The sequence below is a fragment of the Dasypus novemcinctus genome, chromosome 3 (assembly GCF_030445035.2).
Source record: "Dasypus novemcinctus isolate mDasNov1 chromosome 3, mDasNov1.1.hap2, whole genome shotgun sequence".
NCBI classification, from domain to species: domain Eukaryota; kingdom Metazoa; phylum Chordata; class Mammalia; order Cingulata; family Dasypodidae; genus Dasypus; species Dasypus novemcinctus.
Window position 1 is genome coordinate 34,136,225 of NC_080675.1, and position 17,355 is coordinate 34,153,579.

Sequence of the window (17,355 nt, forward strand, 5' to 3'; positions counted from 1 at the left end):
TATAAAATTGGGTAAGACGTATCTAGTACTTGCTGTACAGATCCTGCACCAGGGCTGTAGATACTGTGCGTGACAGCCGTTATTGGCAAGTGGCCTGGCACAGAGGAAGCATTTATTAAATTGTATTTATTCCCCATCTATCCACTTCCCACCCCTCCTCCCACATACATAGGTTACCATTGTTAATTTCCAGGGTGCCCTTCTAGGGTGGCTTTATGAATATGCACATAAATGCAACACAGCTCCTTATTGTCCCTATTTTTGCACAAAAGGTTACATGCCCTATACAAGAAGTGGACAAACTTTTCCCATAAAAGGCAAGACAGTAAATATTTTCAACTTTGTGGGTCATTTGGTCTCTGTTACTACTACTCAACTCTGGCATTGTAGAGTGAAAGCAGCCATAGACAACGAGTGTGGCTATGTTCCATTCAAACTTGATTTATGGAAACTGCAATTTGAATTTCTTATTTTCTTATGTCATGAAATATTCTTTTGATTTTTTTTCTGTCCATTGAAAAGTGTAAAAACCATTCTTAGCTCACAAAAACAGGCTGGATTTGGCCTGTTCTCTTTTTTCACTTTGCAATATATTTCGGTAATCTTTCCCTATCTGTGTGTAGAGTTCCTTCCTTCTGTTTGGAGGGCGTATCACTCTATCTTGTTGATGAATCCTTGTCATTTAGCTAATCCCTTACTGGAGGACATTTAGGTTGTTTGCAATCTTTACAAAATATTTTGCTATTGCAAAGTAGCTCCGCTATGAATAATCTTGTTCCTACTTCATTTTGGACGTTGATAAGTGTGTTAGGTCAGGTCCCCTAGAGGGGGCAGCTGAGACAGGGATTCAGGTGTGTGTGATTTAGTGGGGGACGTGCTCTTAAGAGAAATTTGAAAGGGAGTGAGGGAAACAGAATGAGGAAGTGTATGGGACCAAGTCATCATGTGGTCTCAGATAAATCAAGCCTTGGGCCCATTGCAGAGTTGTGTCACCTTGAGCAATGGGGCTGGGGCTTTGGAATTCCCATTTCAGGCAATCACTGGCTGTGTGTGTGGGCGGGGAGAAACTCTCAGGTGGTTCCCATGGCCATGTGCAGATCTCAGAAGTCAAGGTCTGAGTGGTGCTGGGACCTGAGCGGGGCAGCAGCATGGAGACCACAGCCAGTTTACCCGCAAGACAAAGTCCTAGAAGTGGAACTGCTAGGTTAAAGTTGAGCTTGCCTTGTGACTACACAGACACTGCCAAGCTGCTCTCTGTATCAATTTATATTCCTACGAACAACACAAAAGAGCACCCTTCTCTGCACCCTCTCTCCAAACAAGCATATTATGAAACTTTTGATGTTTTGCTATAGTGATGGGTAAAAAATGCTATTTCAGAGTAGTCTTCACTTGCACATCTCTTATAATGAGAAAGATTGAGCTTATTTTCATGTGTTTAAGAAATGTGGATTTCTTTTTTGTCTGTGATCTGTTCAGATCCTTTTCTGATTTTTCTTTTAGGGCTATTTGGGTCACTGTTTTTACCATTTCCGAAGCTCCTTATGCATTAGGAGATTGGTCCTTTGTCTGTGATATGAATTGCAAATATGTTCTCATTTTGTCCTTTGTCTTTTTAGATGTTGTCTTAAACACCTAGCAGGGCACTGCCTCCCGGTAGGCACTGAATGGATGTTATTTTCTTCCCCTGCCCCCATCTCCATTCTGTGCTTCCTCAAATGTGTCTCACGCTTACCACCTCCACGTATTTTCCTATGTTAGTTTTTCCACATGGAACGTCTTTCTCCTCATTTTGGATTATTAAAATCCTACTCATCCCTTAACCCCCAAGTCAAATGTCATTAAAACTTTTCTAGGGTCCTTCTCCTAGGTATAGTCTTCCTTACCTCTGACCTCCAGCTCCATTAACTGTCGCAGTCCAACTTGGCGTCTAGCTATTTGCACACATTTATGCTTTTTCTGAGCCCTGGTTTCCTTATCTATAAAATGGAGTGCTATGAAGAGCAAAGATAATTATTTTATTACAAAATAATACATGTCTTAGTTTGCCAGGCTGCTGCGACAAATACCACACACTAGTTGGTTTAACGACTGGTATTTATTGTCTCACGCTTTCAGAGGCTACGAGTTCAAAAGCAAGGGTGTTGGCCAGGCCGGGTTTTCTCCCCAAAGTGGGTAGCGTTCTGGGGCCGGCTTGCAGCAATGCTTGGGGCTCCTTGGCTTGTTCGGCCACTTCCAGTTGAACGTCCGTCTCTCTCCGTCTCTCTCCGGGTATCTGCTCCTCTGGTCTCTGCTACTTCAGGCTTCTTCCTGCGACTCTCTCTGACTTCTCTTTTTTAAGGCCTCCAGTCGAACGGGTTGAGCCCCACCGTGATTCAGTTTGGCCACACCCAAGTAGGATTTTAGAAGACCCTGTTCACAAATGAGTCCCACCTTAACTGATACAAGCTCTTCAAAGGGTCCTTTCCACCAAAGGGTCCAGACCCACAGGAACATGGGTTAAGACTCAGAACTTGTCTTTTGTTGCGGTACATGAGTCAATCTATCACAATGAGTGGTTAGTGGTAAAGTTTAAAATGGTAGTGTTGCTCCAGGCACTCATTCTCAAGGGGTAGCCACTGTCTACAGAGCCTTCCAGACCTTTCTATGTCTGTATAAATATATATGGGAGAAGAAAGAGAGAAGTTTTCCTTAAAACACAAAACTGGAATCATACTATCTGTATAATTCTGCAACTTACTTTCTTCCCTCAACAAAATAACAAGTACGTGATGACATATTTAAAACACCTGGTTCAGTGGCCAATAAATGGCAGCTCTAACTATTCTGAGCACTGTGTAGTGATGTTTTGTTTTGCTTTTTACATTTTTTGTTAGGAGCAGAACCCCTTTTAAATGAAATATTTGGAAGCCCAGTTGTAAATTACATAGAGTGGGCTGCCAGACTAGGGTGACAGTGGTGGGGTGGAGGGCACAGAACCCCTCACCCACTCATCTCCCCATCACTGTTTGGAAACCTTAGTGCATTGGGTAGGTTGCAGGTGCACCATGAACATTTCATTGAGCGCCGTCGCTATTGGTACCCACTCTGCAGGCTGCTTTCATTTGAGTCTGAATTGCCCAGCCAGCTGGGGTGGGAATTTTTTTCATCCCAGACTGGTTGAAAGAGCCCCAGAGTCATTGAGCAGAAGGAGATCTTGATGGATCATGTGGCCAGTGGCTTCCAAACCCCAGCCCTTGCATGAGATGGAATTTGCATTGGTCCATGAAGACATGAGGAAAATAAAGCCACTGTGGTTAAGATTTCCATAAAGTTGAGCTTATTCAAATGTTTTTCTTTGGGGCATTGAAATGTCTTTTCTTTCATGCAATTATGGTGGTAATAGTTGGTAGTTGTGTATGTATTTTGTTTCAAAATTCTACTGACTCATGAAATCCCCAAGTTCTACTTTGCCAGGACTGTCCTGGAACAATCCCAGAGAGATGGCAAGTTCCGGTCTTGTGCTGCACTAGTTTGGAAACTGCTGTCCTTTGATGAAATCGCAGCAGCTTCTCCAAGGCTGGTGGTGGACAGAGCCTGCCCACAGGGGCTGTTGTCCAAGAAAATCACCTTTTTGCTGATGCTCTTGCTTACCCCTGTCCCCACCACTCTATTTTCTTTAAGGGGGCACTATTCTTTTGGAACACTCTGGGCTAAACATGGCATCAGACCCTTCTCTTGACGTCCTACAATGTAGCTGAGACCAGGATTGGACATGAAACCAGTACTTGGCTACTAAAGGCTTGTGATTCACTTAACAGAAATGAGCACAAGGATAATAGGTGGCTTTTTAAAGTTAAACAAATCAATTTTTTTGATACGTATTAATAAAGCATGCAATTTATCTGAAGTGTACAATCAATGGTATTTGCTGTAATCACATAATTTTGTATTCATCACTTGGATCATTATTAGAGCATTTTCATTATTTCAGTAATAATAATAAAAAACAGACAAGAAAATTCCTGCCCTCTCAATCTCTCTATGCTTCCCCCACCGTACATAGCTGCTGTTTCTAGCTGGTCTATCCGAAGTGTATAATCAATGGCTTTTAGTATAATCACAATGTTGTACATTCATCATCTCAAAAATTTTAGAACAAGGAAGGAATGCTAAGGGGTGTAGAGTCTTTCTTTTCAGAGTAATGAAATACGTGGCTTTTGGTGACATAGAGACTTGGATGTAGAAATGTACATATGAAAGGACGCAAGGTTCAGCTATACCACCTTGACAGCCTTTATGTGAAAAGGGAGAAAAACAAAACTCATTTCAGAGATGTTGATTAGAAAAATATCTGTAATTAAAGTTTCAAAGTAATTTAAACATTTTTTACATTAGTTCCTTTAACTTGTTAAGAAAAGAGAGGCTGGTGGCATTGGCTGTTGGTTGATTTCTGGGTGGTTACAGAATGTATGTTGCTGATACCCTCTGAGTAGATAAGGGTGATAGAGAAAAGGTCAGAAGCAATCCCATTACCAGTGAGACAGAAGCAGGGGGGATGGACAAGACATCAGAGTTCGTTAAATGCTATGTGAGTAATGAAGGACTCATTCCACAGTTTCCACCTCATCTTGGATCCCAGTATATTTGATTATTGGGAAGCAGAAGGAGCTTAACTTCAGGCATTTCTGACACCTCTAAAAATAAGTACACAGAAACAAGAGTTTGGTGGTTAGGGTTCTCTAGTAGACCCTTGATGTAGTGTGTAATTGAAACTTTGCATAAAGTCGCCTCATTATTGGACAGGACAGCTTGACTCAGTTTCTTTTCTGCCATTGACCTGTGACTACAGTGTGTTTCAGGGTCACCTACAGAATCAGGAACATCAAAGTGCCATTTCATTCTCACAGAGACATTGGGAGGGTAAAGGAGTTCGTGTCTGTCCATGACTTTGAATTATTACAAATGGTGCTTATTAAATATCCAGTAGAATTACTGATAGAGCCTGACTGAGGGCACCGGCGAGAGCAGGCAGTGGCAAAAGGCAGAGGTATAACTAAAGGTGAACTGGCAAAACACGATCAGGGTGAGAGTCATCCTTGTGTTTAAGAATTAACTTTATGAAATGCTGTAGCATTCGGTGCAACTTTAAGTTATAAGGCTCAGAATGGTATGGAGTAACAAAGTGTTTTCTATTTAGATTATAGTTTACATCAGGGTGCATGCTAAGGTGGTTTATTCAAAATAAAAATACTAACTTAATGTCTGCCAAGTTTAATAAACACAGATGTCAAAAATTCTCCCACAAAATATATTTTACCTGTGGATCTTTTTCATTCCTACTAATGCTATCTTTAAAGGGCACAATAAAATCATGGGAAAAACAACAACAACAAGAGATTAATAGGTGGCCAGACAACTGGGTTTACAAACACGGCAGCTCACCCTCTCCACCCCCTCCACTGATGATGGCAGCAGCAAGCAGCCGGAGACCATGTGGGGGGCAGAGGTGAGCTGAGAGCCCATAGCCCTCCACACCTGGAGAGCCTTCCTCCCTGCCCACCTCTGAGCCCTAGGCTGGCGTTTGTGAAAGGAGATAGCAGTTTCCTTGTAGGGGTGCTTTCGGTGTAAGAGTTGGGACTTCTCCAAGAACCAGGGGCTTCCTTCTTGACACAACTGTGAACCTCTCTCATGAGGCTGTGCTTTTTCATTCCTGTCATTTAACTTAGAAATCCCCATCACAGCAGTGGGTGACAAATTGGGTACAGAGTACTCTGGTTGTAAAAAAAAAAAAAAAAAAAAAAAGTGTTGGCCTTTTATATATAAAGATGCTTGGACAGCGGTAATAAAAGCTTTTTGCAGTCTTTTAGTCCCTTAGATGAAGAATTTTTAGTGACTCAGCCACATTTTCTTATTTGGCTTGGGGAGAGGTATTTTGTCTGAACTGCATCTAGCACTTTGTTTTTCTTTGTTCATGTGATTAAAAAAAATTCTGGCACACTTTTTAACACGTGGTCATTTACTTGTATTTGCAAAATAGTCTCTCCCACATGCACGGCATCTCAGTGTTCTGCTTCCTTCTCCATGGTCTTACTGGGTTGCTTAGCCCTCACAGCAGCCAGTGGGGTAGGTATTGTTATTTCCATTTTCCTGACAAGGACACTGAGGCTCAGGGGAGCTCAGTGACTTGCTCAAGACCATTCCACAAAAGGAACTGACACCTGCCTGGCCCAAATCCATCCTCTCTCTGCTGTACAGCCAGCTCCTCTCTGCAACTAGAGAATTCAGGATTTTTTTCTTCTTCTTCTTTGCAAATCTAGTCACTGGCCCTTATCAGATTTGAACTCAGGAATCCTGGTACCATTACACTGCTTTACAATAAGAGAAACAAGCACCTGCAATAACAACAAAAATGACAACAAGCCCCCAAGAAAGAACCCTTTGAGTGTTCATCTTGGCCAGACTGAAAAGCTCGTTGTCAGGGTCAAATTAGAAAATGTGCCAGGGGTCCTGGGCAAAGCACAGGCTGTTCCAGTCCCCTTTCTAGGGTGCTTTGTGATGCTGATACTAAAGTGAATCGTGCCACCAGCCTGTACCCACAGGAGGAGACTTCTGCCCACCTACTTCTCACCCACCTTTCCTGAGCACTCTCATGAGAGCCATTGGAAGGACTGTGTTTCTGCTTTTTTTTCTTTTTTAAGGAGGTACCAGGCACTGAACCCAGGACCTCAAGTATGGGAAGCAGGCACTCAACCACTGAGCTACAGCTGCTCCCCTTTTTCTGCTTTTATGACCTCCTGGGAAAGGGGAACAGCTGCCTGAGGTTTGGGCTCTCAGAGCCTCTGGGGTTGCTACCAGGACTTCTCTTCCGCCCGAGCCCTCAAACTTGGGAATCAGGGTGAGGTATGGTTGGGGCATGTCTGGATAAGGATTTGCTGCTGGTAGAACTGGAAGGAAGAGCCGCATCAAAGCCCATGGGAACTGAGCCCTGGGCCAAGGGGACTGGGAAGGACTGGAGGGTGCTGGGTGCTGGGGTAACGGATCTGACAGCCCTCCTTGTTCTTCTGCCAGGAAGGACAAGAAGCAGCTTGCTCATGGCCTGGGCAAGGCCACAAGAGCCGGGATGGGGGAGCAGAGAGAGGATCTCAGGACTTCTCCCACTTGGGCAAGGCTTCAGTGAGGAGGCTAGGGAGGTGATCCACTGAGAGAAGGAGCCGAGGTCTGGGCTGGTTCATCGAGTGGCACGGAGCGCAGGCTGCCCTGGGGTGGGTTTACCTGGTGGGTAGCCTTGGACAAGGGTGTCACCTCTCTTGGATTCAGTTTCCATGGTGTGCTCACACCCACCACAGACACTGTAAGTTATACAGTGGCCCATACACATTGTGGCAGTGACAGTGTATTTACAAGAGGCCGTCTTGTAGAATGGCCTGCCTAATAATAAACACATGAAGAACATGTTCAAATTTATGACAAGCAACTCAACTGGTTAAGAGAGCAAAGGACATGAGCAGAAAGTTTTCACAGGTGATAGATACATGAAGATACATTCAACCTCAAAAAATCGAAGAAAGGGACATGAAGGCAACAATGAAGTACCATTTCGTTCTCATTAAATTAGCAAAGTATTAAAAACTTTATAATGTTCCATGCTGGCAGGGTCGCAGTCTAAGTGCTACATTTATATACTTTGGTGCCATACACCAGTGTGTACCTAGAGTCACAAAGATTTATCATTTTGACAGCCATTCTATTCCTAGAAATTAATCCTAAAATAATAATCCTTTAAAAATGTTTTATTATGAAAACTTCCATACGTACAGAAAAAAATAGAGTCAAATAATGAATTTCCCTACTCTGAGGGAATACTTCAACAGAGAAGAAAAACCCATATGGAAAAGGATGTCCCTGGTAAAAATTGGAAACAATCTAAACATGTCACAGGAGAATGTCTGAATAAGTTGTAATTCATCTTTGTGTAGGCTATCATGCAGCAATTAACATGATAAATATGAAAAATGTGGAATTTTAGAAATTATAACCTAATGTTAAGGGAAAATTGGAATTTAACTTGCATGTGGAGTTGATGACAGTACAAAAACATGTATGGTATGTGAGAAAGGTTAAAAGGAAATATGCCAAAATATTTGCTGAACTGCGGTGGGAGCATGCTGATTTAGTTTTTTTCTCTCCTTGAATACTGTTGTCATATCATTTTTACAAGACAAATAAATGAGAGGGAGATTCTAGACTCCACCCCTGAGTCAACCTGTGGTCGGTCATGTAATTGTTGGGAACCAACTGCAGAGGTCATTGTATTAAGATTTATTTTTTATTTTTTTAAATATTTATTTTTTATGTATTTCTCTCCCCTTCCCCTCCCCCACCATTGTCTGCTCTCTGTCCATTCACTGTGTGTTCTTCTGTGTTGACTTGCACTGTTGTCAGCGGCACCAGGAATCTGTGTCTCTTTTTGTTGTGTCATCTTGCTGCATCAGCTCTCTGTGTGTGCGGTGCCACTCCTGGGCAGGCTGCATTTTTTTCATACAGTGTGACTGTCCTTGAGGGGCGCACTCCTTGCCGTGGGGCTCCCCTACACAGGGGACACCCCGGCGTGGCACAGTACTCCTTGCGCGCATCAGCACTTCGTGTGGGCCAGCTCATCACACAGGTCAGGACGCCCTGGGTTTGGACCCTGAACCTCCCATGTGGTGGGCGGATGCTCTATCAGTTGAGCCAAATCTGCTTCCCTGGATTAAGGTTTACATTAAGAAGTGGCAGGGGGTGGGCTTTTGCCCACAAGAAGTTTATCATCTCATTGAAGGGGGCAGAAGACTTAGCTTCAAGGCATTGGCAGGTCCATAAATGGGCTCTCAAAGATCTTAGAAAGTCAGAGCTAGATGGGAACAGGCTAACACCTACACTGAGGCCCAGAGAGGCTAAGTGACTTGCCCAGAACCTCCCAGCTAAAGCCTGGCTGTTCCACAAAGTGACCAGCACTCCCACAGGCCTGCTGGTTGGCATGGATCAGCCCCCTGCTTGCGGGCTCCTCCAGGCCCAGAAGTGGGGGGCCCAGGGCAGAGCACAGGCAGGGAGGCGGGTGGGCCCGATGCAGCTGGCGCAGAGAGGCCGCTCCCGGTGCAAACCCCCATGCCGCGATTGTCTCCGCAGGACCCTGAGCGGGCTCAGCCAGACCCTCCCTTCCCAGCAGCACGTGGGGCCGTCCCGAACCGTCCGCCGTTACCCAGCCGCCACTGCCAGTGGCCAGCTGACCTCCAATGCCCTGCCTGGGGGCCCAGGCGCTGAGCAGAAGGATGGCCCCCAGCAGGCAGCCTCTCTGGACCCCCTCTCATCCCCTTGGGGTAAGGATGCCCTGCCTCGGGGTCCTAGAGGGCTCCTTCTTCTCCCCACCTGTGCTTCCCCGTTCGTTCTCATGGAAGGGCTGAGCTGTCACCTTGTCCCTCGTTCTTTTAGCCAATAAACAAACAGTTATTGAGTATCAGCTCCGTGCCCGGCTCAGGGGATCCAAACCAAGCCGATTGCACTTTGCCCCTGCTGAGTGTGAGAACTTGACTGCTCCATTTCCTCCCCTCCCGCCTCTGCATCCTTCTTATCCAGCTATGAACGTCAGCTCCCTGGCCCTGCTCTTCCCATCTCATCCTTCCTGCAAACCCCAGCCCTCCTGGATCAGCCCAAGCAGCTGCTTCCTTAGCACCTACAGCTGGGCCCCTGCTTCCGGCAGGAGAAAACCAAGCGGCCATGTGAATGCGTGCCACGGGGGACCCACAGTTGCCTGACAATCCTTCCCTGTGTGCCTGGACGTGTTCTTGCTCCTGTTCCCTTAGAGAAGCTTCCCCCGCTTCCCCAAGTCCCCTTGCCCTTCACCACCAGATGCTCCCAACTCCTGCCCATCGGCCCTGCCCCGTCCGTGCCCTCCTCCTCCCTGAACCTGCGCCCCGCTGCCCCCCTTCCCTGCCTGCAGCACAGCCCTCCAGCCTTCTTGTTTCCTTGGGGACTCCTGGCCGTCACTCGTGCTTGCTTACAGCTCTCCCATTAAAACCCAGGCCCAGACACACACAAGGACAGACCCAGAAAGTTCCTTCTCCACTTCCCTGTGGCTTCCCCTCTCTCTGCCCCCTGCACAGCCAAGCCTCTTGAGCGCACGGTCTACTCGTTACTTTCTCCACTTCTGCATCTCCCATTCCCTCTTCAAGCCTCGACCTGCTGGCGTCCTTGCCCACCTCCCCATACCTGCGTCTGGATCTCCACGGCCACCACCCTCCGCTGGTCACGCTGCTCCTGACCCACCCTGCACATCACAGCCAGGATGGGAGTGACTCTTCCTTTGCTTCCTGGGTCAGCTCTTGCTGAATTTTTTTCAATGGCTTCTCCGCGGCCCACCCAATCAAGTGCCCGATCTTTGTGCAGGCAGCCAGGGTCCCCCGAAGCCGACTCTAATAATTCTTTGAGACTGTATCTTCTTCACCATCTCTTAGAAAATTCTGCACATTGGCAAGCCCAAACTACATTCCATTCCCTGCCCCAGCCATAGCCCTTGCTGGCTGTGGGGCTCGGGGCCAGCCACTTCGCTTCTCTGAGCCTTAGTTTCCTTAACTGCAAAATGGAAATATTAGGTTGAGCATGTAAATACTGCTGATTTTCAACCAGGTTTGACCTACAGAAATGGCAATGTCTAGTGGTTCAACCTAAAATAATCCCCGCTCAGAGGGGTCGAGAGTTAATGTGTGCAAAGCGTGAGCGCAGTGGCTGGCACGTAGGCTGGCCTCGATACATGCTGGACTGGAAGCTTCTCTGTGGTATTGCCCTGCCCCCCTCCGTGAAGCCTTGCCTGCAGTGGGGACCCAGCAAACGCCCTCGGAATGCATTCGCCCCCGTGCCGCGGCCCTTCTAACCAGGCGCTGGAGCTCGCGGCTGCGCCTCTCAGCCCTGCCCCCTGGACCCAAGCCCTCTCTCTGCAGGGCTGAACCTCACCGAGAAAATCAAGAAGATCAAGATCGTCTTCACTCCCACCATCTGCAAGCAGACCTGTGCCCGCGGGCACTGTGCCAACAGCTGTGAGCGCGGCGACACCACCACCCTGTACAGCCAGGGCGGCCACGGGCATGACCCCAAGTCGGGCTTCCGCATCTGTGAGTCCTTCTCCCGGCCAGATGGCTGCGGGCTGGCCCCAGGGGCCGCAGCTGGAGGGACAGGCCCTCCTCGAGCTGGCGCCCAGCTCTTCCGTAGGAAGGAAGCCCGCTGCTCTCGCCCTGGGCCCCCCCTGACTTGTCCCGAATCCCCCAGGGTCCTGAGTCCTCACCTGGCTCTGCCTCTCTGTGTGACCCTGAGCAAGTCGTGTAACCTCTCTGAGCCCAAATTTCCTCAACAGGGAAATGGGGGCTGGTTCATAACAACGCCGTCGCCCCCGTCTCCCAGCTTTTTGTGGGGTGGAGAAAAGGTGCGTAAGGGCTTTCTAGAAAGGCAAGGGCTGGTTATTCTCTCCCCTTCTTTACTCCTGCCCTTTGTGAAGGTCCCTGCGTTTCAGGGGTGCTGGGCTTCCCTCGCCATCGGGTTGGGAGTCCCGCTCCTTCTGCTCCTTGTTCTCACCTGCCGGCCGCAGCGGGGGCGCTGCCAGTGACCTTGAGGTCGATGTTGCAGATTTCTGCCAGATCCCCTGCCTGAACGGAGGCCGCTGCATCGGCAGGGACGAGTGCTGGTGTCCCGCCAACGCCACCGGCAAGTTCTGCCACCTGCCGGCCCCGCAGCTGCCCAGGAAGCCTTCCGAGAATGGCCCCCACCACGGGGCCCTGCTGGAAGCCCCCCTGAAGCAGTCCACCTTCACGTTGCCTCTCTCCAACCAGCTCGGTGAGTGCCGGCCCAGAGGGGCAACACTGGGCCGGGAGGGGGCCGACAGCTGCATCCCACTGGAGGGGGCAGGGAGGCCGTGTCCAAACCTGCTGTCCATTATGAAATGCCAAGGAAAGGGTCCAAAAAGTCCAAAACCCTGTAGGTGGTCAGGGCATGGAGAGTGTATCAAGGGAGGCTGCCTGGAGGCATGGGACTTCAGTTAGGCCTTGAACAATGGGTGGCATTTAGCTAAGCATTTGGTAAAGGCTTTTCAGGCCTTTCCTCGACCCCACAATAACCTGGGAGACAGGGGGCCGGGGGGCAGAGGATGGTGTCCTCTGGCAGAGGGACTGCATGAGCAAGGGCGTGGAGGGGGCAGCGTGCAGGGGGTCTGTTTGTCCTGAGCTCGGGGTCTGCCTGGGTTTGCAGGGGACAAGAACCCAGGAAGGGCGCTGGGGGCCTGAGGATGCAGGGTGGGCTGGAGGTCCGTGTTTTACCCTGTCCCCGCTGGGAAATCCTCCCAGGGGTCAGACCTCCGACCCAGGGCCGCCGGGCCCTCTCACAGGGGGGACGGTGAGGGCGGGGCCGGTTTCCCACTCTGACGCCAGCCCCTCTGCCCAGCCTCCGTGAGCCCCTCCTTGGTGAAGGTGCACATTCGCCACCCGCCCGAGGCCTCGGTGCAGATCCACCAGGTGGCACGGGTGCGGGGCGAGGGAGCCCGGGAGGAGAACAGCGTGGAGACCCGGCCCTCGCCCCGGCTCCCCGCTGGGCCCCGCCGCAGCCACTGGGACAGCAACAGCATCCCCGCGCAGAATTCGGAGCCCCCTCGGCCACCACCCCTGGCGGCACCCAGGCCTCAGGGCCCGCTGGGCCGCTGCTACCTGAGCGCGGTGAACGGGCAGGTGAGGACGCAGCCCCTGTCTTGGCCCTGGAGGCTTCCAGAACAGAGATTCCTCCCCGCCCTCCCCGTCCCCCTCCTCTCTCTCCTCCTTGTTCGTTCTTCCCGAAGGCGAGTGTCTGCAGAGCCCCCCGTTTCCTAGATGGGAAGTCCCAGGGCACAGCCTGGCCTGAGCGTGGAGAGACCCGGTCTCCCCCGGGTCCGCTCAGGGCCTGTCGGTGCCGGGCATGCAAAGCAAACCCCAGAGGGTTCCCCTCCAGGGGAGCTGTCACCAGCGACCCTAGGCAAAAGTAGCTCTCTGGGAAAGTGGCCACGGTAGCTGCTGAGGGAAGGGAGAGGGAAGAAGAGATATGACGTGGGGGCATTTTCAGGACTTGGAGTTGTCCTGGGTGGCACTGCAGGGACAGATGCTGGACATTGTGTGTCCTGCCATGGTCTACCAGGTGGACTGGGGGAGAGTATAAACTACAACGTAAACCACTATCCATGTGGTGCTCCAAAATGTATTCACCAAATGCAATGACTGTGCCATGATGATGAAAGAGGTTGTTGATGTGGGAGGACTGGGGGGAAGGGGGTGGGGGGTATATGGGGACCTCTTATATTTTTTTAATGTAACATTCAAAAAAATAATAAAGAGAGAGAGAGAAAAAAAGTAGCTCTCTGGGGCTGAGCCTAGGACACCCCTCCCCCAACCAGCACGTGGACCATGGGGCTCTTAGGACCCGGGGAGAAGGAGTTTGGGATCCAACTGAGGTTGGGGTCACAGAGATGCGGAACCAGCAAATGCAAGTTAAACCCCAGAGCCCTCGGGACATAAAGAGGAGAGGTCCGCTCCCCCCACCCTGGAGGCGACAGTGATGGGAGCTTGGGGAGCTGTTCTGAGTCCCCTTAAGAGCAGGGCTAGGCCGGCCGCGGGATGGTTTTTCTTGGGTTTTGGTTCATAGGCTCCAGAGACCTTTCCTCAGGTCAGGGGATGGGAGGAGGCGGAAGACAGCCAAGGGATAAAGGCCCTGCGCCCTGGAGCCTCCCCCCCTCTCAGCTTCTGCTGCCCCTGAGTCGTGCCCCTGCTCACAGGGTGGGCCCGCAGTCGGTGACACTGGAGTTCCCTGGAGTTAAACCAAGGAAAGCCCGGCCGGGGGCCGGGGACGTGGAAGCTGGCGATGTGCAGAGCTGCACGGAGCACGTCCCGTCTGGAGTGTGGTCTTGGGGTCTGGCAGAGTGCACCTGAGGTCTCTCTGCTTCCCGTCGGGACACTGGCTGTTTCCCTTCTCCCTCCTGGGGTGAGCTGTGTGTCCCAGGCTTTCCTGGGACCTCCGTGCGCAGCAGGAGGGAAGGGAGGGTCATGGGTGTCTGTGGCCTTTTTCCAGTGCACCAACCCCCTGCTGGAGCTGACTGTGCAGGAGGACTGCTGCGGCAGCGTGGGGGCCTTCTGGGGGGTGGCCTCCTGTGCCCCGTGCCCACCCAGACCAGGTGAGTGCTGGGGGCCAAGAGGTCAAGGGTGTGGGGGAGGCTGTCCCTGGGGCCTGGCGTGCTCACACCCTCAGCTGCAGGGTCTCAGAGGCCAGGCAGGTAGAGCAGGCTGGAAAAGTGCAAAGGCTCTCTGGGTCCCACCTGAGGGTGCTTTGGGCTGGAGGCCGGGGCCCCTGACAGCTCAGACAGCTCAGCCCCTCTGCGGGCGCACCCTGGCCCACTGCTCTGCCTGATTGCCGTGAGGGGCTCCCCTCCCCTCCAATGCTCTTGCTCAGATTTCAGGCATCGCATCCCCCACCGAGCTCCCTCCCACCTCTCACCCCTCCGCCCAGCGCACGCCTGCCTAGGCCCCAGGGGCCCAGCAGTGTTGCTCTGGGGGCGCTATATCTCCCACAGTCCCTCCCCATCATAAGCTGCCCCTCACACCTCCTGCTTCCTGCTGCCCCATCTTTCAGTCAGGGCTCAGTGCCTGTTCAGAGCGCTCCGCCTTGGGGTTTGGGAGACCCCTTATGCCCTCTTCTGGACAGTGGGGAGGACCTAACGTGTCCGCCCATCCACCCACCCATCCATTCAATGCTCACTGAGTGCCTTTGCGTGCCAAGCACTGAGGATTCAGGGGTGAGCAAATGCCCGCCTGCTCTGCTCCTGGGGCAGTGGCCTGACGGTGGGAGGAGGACGCAGAGACGCCCCCTGCCCGCGTCTGTCTCTGCCCGCTCAGCCTGTTCCCCGCCAGGCCCCATTCCTGGGCCCGGGCCTGGTGTGTATTTCTTTTGCTGTCAGCAGCCAACTTGGTGAGTCAAAGAGGGTGCCTGAAGATGGCTTTGTGGGGAGCGTGGGACGGAGCCCAAAAGCAGGAGGGGCGAGGCCGATCCCAGCCTCAGGCTCAGCTGGGCGTGGTGGCCGTCTTCTCCAAACTAAATCTAAGTGGAGCCAGTTTCGTGAGGCAATACAATTTTTGGTGACGTCGCAAAGGGTAGTATTGAGGTCCCAGGCTTGAAGCGTCTGACACCTACCAGGTACCACTTCCAGCTCTGGCCCCCGGCCTCTCTCGACCTCGGTCTCCACATCTGTGAAATGGACACAGTTACAGTGCCAGCCTCACGGGGCTGCTGTGGGGATTAGCAAGCTGGTGCATGTGCCCAGCATGCTCATTAGTCAGCAAATGGTAGCTGGCACTATTATTATCATTGTAATGATTAGAAAGTAGCTCTCCAGATGGGGAAAAGGAAATGGACCCACTGCCCCCACGGGGAGTGGTACGTTGAACTGCTCAGCTTCTCCCCCTGTAGGCCAGACGTGTTTCTGCCACTTTTCTTCTTCCTCGTTTTCCTTCCACCTTCCTGCCAGGTTAACCCTTGAGACTTCAACACACCACATCCCATTCAGTTAACAAGTTTTACACTGATGGAGCACCCATTTGAAGTGCACATGCTGTGCAGTCCCCACTGGACAGTAGAGAATAAGAGAAACAACCCCTGCCCCCGGGCAAGCTTAAATCTAGGAGATGCCATAGAAATAACGATCGTGAAATGACTGGATAAGCGTTGAGTGTTGTGGGAACAAAAACAGGGCAACGAGGGTCACTGTTTGGCCCTGCACACCTTGTGCAAATGAGAAAAAGGTGCCCCGGCCACTTGTTCAGAACGATCTTCATAAATACACACATCTAGGATGCCAGTGCTTCCCTTAGGTGTGGTACTTTTGTGCAGTGCACAACCTGCACATGTGTACACCATGGGGCAGGGAACCCTCACCCCAGCTGGTGGATCAGAGAAAGCATAGGAGAGGAAGAGACTGTTTAGGATGAGACGTGAAGAATGATGAAGGTAAGGCAGTCAAAGAGATGGGGAAGAGCTTAACAACTCAACAAAATTGCATATACAGGTGAGACCAAGAGAGTGAGCAGCATTCCCTGGACCACAGCATGTCTCCTGCTGGGCCCTTCTGTGGGAAGGAGTCATGTCCGAAGGGCTGGGTGGGTCAGGCTCCCTAGGCCTTTGTCTGGGCAGGTCCTGCTTCCCAGGACCCATTCAGACAGGCAGATGGAGTTCCCCAGCGCAATCACCCCTGCAGGCGGCAACACTGCCTGGTGCTGACCGAGGTGCTGACCCGCTCAGGGCCTGCCTGACCCTGCAGGGCTGGCCTGGGAGAGAGCTGGCCCTGCTGGAAGGGAGCTGCCAGGTCTCATCCAAGTGGCAGTTCCAGAGCCTTACAAAGTTTCTCCTCCTTGTCGCGGGGCCCAGAAGCTGTCACGGCATTGCCCCTGGAGTCTGAAAGATAATGGAGGGAGAAGTGGGTTCAACCACAACAATGGGCCGTGGGTGGTGGAGGAAGAGAGCAGAGGAGGGCAGCTGAGAGCCAGGATCCTGGGAAGGGTCTCCAACCCCCACCTCCCCAGAACACTGCGTCACCACTGGCGTCATGCCCTGCCTTCCTCATAGCTGGGGCCTACCCCCTCTCAACATCGTCCTCTGGGTGGGTGTCAGGTGTTGAGGTGTCCAAGGTTTGGTCACCGAGTGCGATGCCGAGCCATCGAGTTACAGCCCTGTGGGTGGGGGTCAGCACCTAGGGTCTTACAGGGCCTCTGAGGCCAGGTTCTCCCCTCCAACTCACTAGGCCAGCTTGAGCCCTGTCCAGTGACATTAGTAGGAATGAAAACAGAAGCCACCCTGATGCTTCACTTAAATGTCACAGCCCTTGCCTACAGCATTTAAGCAGAGGATGGAAGCACATGGCAGCTCCTCCTGTCCGGGCTGTGGGGACTGATTAAGGGTGCAGAGGTGCAGGGATGCAGGCTGTGATGCCACAGCAGGGATGGCTGCCATCAAGGATGGACCCTGGGCCTACCCACCCGTGCGCCAGACCTTGGGATCAGTTTTGGGTTGGGGGCAGGAGTGGGGAGCATGCCGCCCTCACTGGGAGGGTGGAGAATGGGCCAGAAGGCCACAGAGCCTGCCCTGCAGGGGCTGCCTGCCCGCCCATCTGCCCCTCTCCTGGTCTCACCTGCTTGCAGGCCTCGTGATCTCAGCCCACCTGATGCCCGAGGACCCGGCTCTGCTCCCCCACTCGCAGTGGAGCTGCCAGCTCTGTTCAGGCACGGCCTGGAGCCCAGTGCTGGTGGGCATAGGAACAGAACCCTGTGACTCGGGGCAGATGATGCA

The 17,355-nt window shown here is 51.7% G+C and overlaps 1 protein-coding gene across 1 annotated transcript in view; it reads left to right on the top strand.

The window, feature by feature from the left end:
* Positions 1–17,355, top strand: part of LTBP2 (latent transforming growth factor beta binding protein 2) — a 105,694-nt gene that overhangs the window by 41,662 nt on the left and 46,677 nt on the right. The window contains 5 exon segments of the mRNA XM_023587855.2: positions 9,148–9,338; positions 10,956–11,126; positions 11,635–11,841; positions 12,445–12,725; positions 14,092–14,194. Of these exon segments, the coding sequence (XP_023443623.2) occupies positions 9,148–9,338; positions 10,956–11,126; positions 11,635–11,841; positions 12,445–12,725; positions 14,092–14,194 (953 nt within the window).